A 7,128-nucleotide genomic window follows, 5' to 3' on the forward strand; every position below is an offset into this window, starting at 1 on the left:
TTGATCTGCGCACGACAATGATCTCATTTCACTAGGGCGAAAATTGCTCTATCTCAATCTAGCCGCCTTGCTTCACTGGATGATGAACAAGTGGTGGTTGATGCACGGTTCCTCCGTGAGAATGAATCCATTTCCGTTGGTGACCAAGTTTCCTTCCCCTGCTCCATTGCCACGGTGGGAGGACGAACTGATCTAAGATCTTCATCTGCATCCAAGACGATCATTCACCCCCCCCCCTTGAAAAGATTTTGCCGGGGCATGTGGTGGATCAAAGCTATGAACCTACTTTGAATCAGAATCTACATCTAGATCTTTGTTCAATCATGGAGTTCCAGAGATTCATTTGGCAAAAGTTTAACTCCCAAGTTGCTTTGACTCATGGACGAGGTGCACGAGAGTTCTTTTCGGTGGCTTCTTTCGAGCGACACAAACACATGTTGTACTGTTCAAATGTGAGTGAGTATCTTAGGTCATGCCTGGGTGGTATTGCACTTGATTTCAGAGTATGTCTCCCGCGAGATCAAACTTTTCGCTTTTCAGTCTTCTCTAAAAAAGTGGGTTTTGCTATGAATGCCCTTAAAAGTTATGAATGTTCAGAATTCATGGTGTATTTCAGCCTGTGGGGCAATGGCGGACTTGATTTTATCAGAGAGTACAAATTGTGGGAAGAGGAGGAGCTGTGCTCTTAGACTGTAGTAGGGAAAAAGAAAGCAATCACCAGGCTGGACTCTGTTGGTAACGTTACTCAGCATCGCCCGAGCTTTGGTCCCAAAGATGGGGTCTATTCTTACATGAATAGATCTTGTCTACATCATGTCATCGTTCTTATTGCATTACTTTGTTTCTCCATGAACTTCATACACTAGATGCATGTTGGATAGCGGTCGATGTGTGGAGTAATAGTAGTAGATGCAGACTGGAGTCGGTCTACTAATCTTGGACGTGATGCCTATATACATGATCATCGTCTTGGATATCGTCATAATTGTTTGCTTTTCCAACAGTAATTTATTTACCCACAATATGCTATGTTCTCGAGAGAAGCCACTAGTAAAATCTACGGCCCCCGGGTCTATTTCTCATAATATATTTTCAGATCTATATTTCTATTTGTGTTTCCAATTTATTTACCTCTTTTGTTTGAGATCTATATTATCAAAAACCCAAAAATATCTCATTGAGTTTTATTTGCTTTTATTTGATTTGCATCTATCAATCTACCTATTTATCATATTTCAATACCTTGGAGGGACTGACAACCCCTCTACGCGTTGTGTTGCGAGGATTTGTTGTTTGTGTGTAGGTGTTGTCTGCATAGTTTTGCTTGGTTTCCCTACTGGATTGATAACATTGGTTTCATAACTGAGGAAAATACTTACCGACGCTATGCTGCATCATCCCCTCCTCTTCGGGGAATTTACTGACGCGGATCACAAGTAGCAGCGACCGCTTCGTAGTTTCATTGACCGTAGATGATTAATTTTGTGTTCATGTTTGTACCTATTTTGGGTACCAGGAAGAACTCCACGGCGGCGTTATCATCCTCCAGCACACCCACCTGCACCCGAGCCACCGGCCCTGGGGCCGGCTCGACCCTCCTCGCCTCCTGTCGTCCTGCTCCAGGGGCTCCAACCGGCTCCTGGCGCGGTGAGCCCGCCTCACGTACTGCTGCTCCTGCTGAGCGAGACTGCTGGATCAATGAAGGAGGTGCTCACCGGCGGAAGGGGCACGTACTGCTGCTGCTGCTACTGAGCGAGCATGCTGGATCGATGTAGGAGATGCTCACCGATGGCGGGGGCACGTGCTGCTGCTGCTGAGCGAGCATGCTGGATCGATGCAGGAGATGCTCACCGGCGGCGGGGGCACGTGTTGCTGCTGCCGAGCGAGGTAGACGACGGCCTCCCACGCGCCAAGCACCGCGGTCGTCGCGTCATCCATCTATGTGGGCACTGCTTGGCTAGGAGGAGGCGATCGTGGAGGGGACCGGCTTGGTGGTTCGGCCGGGCGCGGTTGGAGTTGGGGGGAGTAGACGAGGTGGTGGGGTGCGGTGCAGTCTCACAAGTACTCGCCAGTGAGGTAGACGGTGGCGCGACGCCGAGTCCGACGGTGGCCGTGGTGCCCAAGTCCGACGACGAGGGCGAACTAGTTGTTGGCGTCGTCGTCATCATCCACCGCAGTCGCACGTGGCGATGGTGGGCGCGTTGTCACCACCCTGGTACAAGGTGTCGAGGCAGAACGCGTTCGACAGTGGCCGCGTCTAACTAGTCCGACAGGGGTGTGACGAACTAGTCTCCGTAACTGTGTGTTAAATGTGTGTTATACATAGATGTTAACTCTTAATCATATCCCGTGTATATAACCAATGAGTTAAATACACTACAGGTGTCCTAACTTGTCCATGCGGTCAGTTTGGTGCCTAAACTTGAAAAATACATAAAAGTGGTACCGTAACTTGTCTAGGCGTTCAAATACGGTACCTTTGGACGTATGCCGCCATATCAAGTGCCCGTATGGCACGTCAGCGTGTCGCTGGGCCACATGTCGGTGGTTGCAGGCGTGTTGTGAGCTGTGCGTGTAGTTTTTCACAGAAATACCCTTGGCTTTAGTTAATTTTCAAAAAAAAATCGTTGCGGGCGGTGGACGCACGCTGTTTTTCTTAGGAGAACGCGCCTGTACTTTAATTAATTTTCACAAAAATATAAACACAAGATTGCCTGACGGGAATTCGAACCACGGACCGCCTTGTTGCCTAACAAATAAGCGGACTAAGGCCACACGTATTCCTACAGTGTGTTCTGGAGTACTGCTTCGTTTTTTTAAGTGAAGTTTCTGTTTAATTTTCATTATACATAAATTTTCCCAAATATAAAATAACTATCAATATGCAATTATTGTTTATTTCATATCTGCTTTCATTATTGTGTACCTTGAAGAGATAAACATGAAAATTTTCTAAAATTTATGTGGATATAAAAGGTTGATCGTATATTAAAAATTATTGTGTAAAATTATGCATCTTCATAAAGGACCATAAGCACGAACAATTATTTTGTATCTTCATTCTATTTTTAAAATGCACAATTATTTAAAATTGACAATATTGTATTTTAAAAACTCATGAACGTGTATTAATTGTTATTGTCTGACAATAATAAATTCTAGAAATGTACTAACATGTCAAGTGTGTTTGTAGAGACGTAAGAATAATATTACACATTTTCTAATACGCATTCAACATTTTCAAAAAACACAGTGAGCATTTTCTAAAATAATAGGAAAATGAACGCGAACGTGTATTTCAAAAAATGCTCACCGTGTTTCTAATATACGTTCAACTTTTAAATTCTACATCAATTTTAGAAAAAGTTCATGTTTATCTCTTCAAAGTACACAATCATGGAAATAGAATAGAGAAATAAAATAAACAATAATTTCGCATTACAATTATTTTATGTTTTCATATGAAAAAAATTTATGTATATGAAAACTAAACAGAAATTTCGCTCGAAGGAAAACAAGATAGTAACTTGGAAATAAATAAAAAGAAAATTACTCCTGTAAAAGTATATGCAAAGCGACAAGTACAATCATCTATATAAACTGCTTGCTGATAATTAAGCGCACACCAGACCGTGGCCGCCTGGTCCGCTCGATTGTCAGGTGACGAGGATATCCCATGTCCGAATTCCCTGCACGCTCGCTTCCTGATATTTTTTTGCGAGTATTAATTAAAATGAAGGAGTATTTTTGCGAGAATTAATTAAAATCCAAGGGCATTCCTGTAAAAAAACACGCATAGCTCACAGTGTGTCCAACGCCTACAAGAACTGACATGTGGCCCAGGGACACAATAGCATGCCACGCGGACACTCGATTCAGCGGCATACGTCCAAAGGCACCACATTTAAACGCCCAGACAAATTACGACACCACTTTTGTGTATTTTCAAGTTTAGGCACCCAACTGACCGTGCTGGACAAGTTAGGTCACCTGTAGTGTATTTAACTCATAACCAATCATCGTGTAGTTCCGTGTGCCGAGCCAATGCGGGCAACCAAACTAAGTGCATATATTGGTTTTTACCTGTTTTTATTCAGCCAGGCTAAATGCAATAGAGATTTCAACCAAACGCACCCATTTCGTTTCACATCGGGGCCTGGATGCAAATTGTTGACACGGCAGGAAGACAACACGCCTCCACGATCCGAGTGACACCCCTTGGACCAATCAGATAACGTGAACCACCTCCCACGGATCGCCCCCCGCGAAGCTCGATCCCAACCGTCCACGCACCACACATCCAACGATCCACGCCCACCTTCCCACACGAAAAGGCAAAGCTCACGCGCCCTCCCCTCCAAAATCCCCCGCCCGCTCGGCGCTCATCTCCTACTTAACGCCTCCCACTCCCATTCTTCTTCCTCACTCCAATCCAATCTCCCAAACCTTCTCCTCCTTCTGAACCTCCCGGCGCATCTCCGACTCCATGGCCCGCACCAAGCAGACGGCGAGGAAGTCCACCGGCGGCAAGGCGCCGAGGAAGCAGCTGGCCACCAAGGCCGCCCGCAAGTCCGCCCCGGCCACCGGCGGCGTCAAGAAGCCCCACCGCTTCCGCCCCGGCACCGTCGCGCTCCGCGAGATCCGCAAGTACCAGAAGAGCACCGAGCTGCTCATCCGCAAGCTCCCCTTCCAGCGCCTCGTCCGGGAGATCGCCCAGGACTTCAAGACCGACCTCCGCTTCCAGTCCTCCGCCGTCTCCGCCCTGCAGGAGGCCGCCGAGGCCTACCTGGTGGGGCTGTTCGAGGACACCAACCTCTGCGCCATCCACGCCAAGCGCGTCACCATCATGCCCAAGGACATCCAGCTCGCACGCCGCATCCGTGGCGAGAGGGCCTAGGCCGCGATCTGCAATCCATGCGTCGTCTGTTAGATCCTTGTTAGGAAGTGCGTGTGCTAGTAGTGTTTCAGAATGTGCCTGTGTTGTTTTTGTCATGGTGGATCTGTTATGCCTAATCTGATGGTACCTTCTTGTTGCTATCATCTATGGAAATGAAAAATGTTGGCTTCCTGTTCTCATTCATCTGCGTTTGAATGCCTGTTCCCAACGTGCCAATTTTCTTGCCTGATTTATCTAGCTTGTTCTATTCGGCTCTGATTTTGAGCTTAATTGTCATTAGACTGTCAATTTTGTGACGTGTAATCTTGCTAGCTGCCTCCAAACCCAATTGAACGAGCAGTTGAGATGGTACCTGAAAATTGCTTGTACGCTAGTGTGCTTGTCTTCAGTTCTGTCTGTCGATCAGTTGCCACAGTATGTTTGATGTTCAGTGCACATAATCTGTTGAAAGCATCCCTACTGTGCCTAATTATATTGCAAACCTGCAAGTCTGAACCATGCTCTAAACTAAGTGCGTACTGATAGTACAACTTAGTTGGTGTCCTGTCTTCAGATCTTACAGGCTCAGGAATGGCTGCAGGGCTTCGACACCGTGCCTGCAATATTATTGGTTGCATCACCCACAATTTCCTAAATAACGCACCAGAACATCGAGCAAGCGCTGGCGACGATTGGTCAGAATCTCATGCCATTCCTGGTTGTGCAGCTGTCGAAACAGCAGTTGTTGCTTGATGATCTGTTCTCAGTGGATCAGACATTGCTTTGATAGAGTATCATGAATATTGGTCACGAAAGAGAGTATGTGTCCTCCTATCGCAAGCATGTGAAATGACCTGCCTGTTTTAGCTACTGTGTTCTTACTTGCTTCGATTTTGTAGCTTAAATGGTAGTAGTACTGTGTAGTTCCTCTGAACCTGAATGAACAGATGTAGTATGCTCGTTCAGTTCAGTTTTGTGTACCTTACATAAACTGTAGTACTTCCTGATGGTCACATCAGTGCTGAAAGTTTTCTCAACCCTGCTTCTGTTCTGTATAATTTCAAAACTACAAACACAGTTACAAGGACGCCTCCGACTACAGTTTTTCTTGATTAAGTGTTTACCATGAGGCACACTGCTATTTCTTAAGAGAATTTTAGTGGTATCCCATGGGTAACTGCTCCCACAGTAATACCAACGCCAATTTCTTGGTACCTATTCTCGAGTCGCGCACACTTAAAGCGAAACACGGTTCATTCTGGGCAGTTTACATCAGTGCTGCTGCGGGATCCGGATGTCTCTGGTGGTAAGCTGATGTTAGAACAGTCGAGCATCTCGGAATCTAAGTTTTGTAGGAAGAGAGGCAGTATTATGTTTATGAACTGTATAATTAATTTTAAATTATGAAATTTATTACTGATGAACGATACAAATTTTTTGACGGGAGAAGATTTCTAACGGCACTCTGTCGTGTGACTCAAAATGGATGCAGAATATCGGAGGCCATTAAGCTTCTAGCACCAATTACCTGATTGCTAAGTTATTATACGTAATATCGTAGTGTTATCTGAATGCTTAATCCTAAAAAAGTGAGCTCCTGTAAGCGATGAAAAATGAGAATAGCAGTGATACATTGCAATTCGAGCAAGTTCCTTTTAGATTGTCTTCAGATCTCAAAAACAGTTGGGACGAAGGAATAAGAATCTGTCATTGGAGGACATGCTACAGCAATGAAGCAAGTATATCAAATTGAATTTATATTCACAGTGAATTAGTGACTTATCTTGTTTTCTGGGTTTGGAATACAGCCATAAAAAAAGTCTGTTCCTTGCAGAATAACTGAAGACAGCCATTCTCATTTCGATAGAGAAAATTCCATAGACACTTTACAATATTTTCAGTACATTCTTCCTTTGATACCTACGGGTTTGGAGACCCTCCCACATGCACAATTTGAAGAACACCGATTGTGAAACTGAACACTTGATACAAGGAGACGACTCAGTAAAAAACTGAAGGCAACATGCATGCACAAGTGCTGAAGTGCACAACAAAAGGACCCTCTAGTTTTGTAAAATAAATATAATCAAATTTTGGCACTCCTGCTAAAATTATGCACAATTATACTGGTGGAGAAAAGAAAAAAAGATCACTATCAAATATGGGCAACAAGATGACAGAAATTCCATAGGTGGGGGTCGTATTTACTCGATTCACATAATCCAATACCAAGTAGCGCAATCGTGCTTTTC

At 44.8% G+C, this 7,128-nt stretch overlaps 1 protein-coding gene across 1 annotated transcript; it reads left to right on the forward strand.

Annotated features, from left to right (window-relative positions):
• The first annotated feature begins 4,404 nt into the window (after positions 1-4,404).
• Positions 4,405-5,080, forward strand: LOC119349240 (histone H3.2). Its single transcript, XM_037617271.1, has one exon. It carries the CDS (start codon positions 4,487-4,489, stop codon positions 4,895-4,897), a length of 411 nt encoding a protein of 136 aa, XP_037473168.1. The 5' UTR covers positions 4,405-4,486; the 3' UTR covers positions 4,898-5,080.
• Positions 5,081-7,128: the final 2,048 nt, after the last annotated feature.

Source organism: Triticum dicoccoides, chromosome 1B, assembly GCF_002162155.2.
Source record: "Triticum dicoccoides isolate Atlit2015 ecotype Zavitan chromosome 1B, WEW_v2.0, whole genome shotgun sequence".
NCBI classification, from domain to species: Eukaryota; Viridiplantae; Streptophyta; class Magnoliopsida; order Poales; family Poaceae; genus Triticum; species Triticum dicoccoides.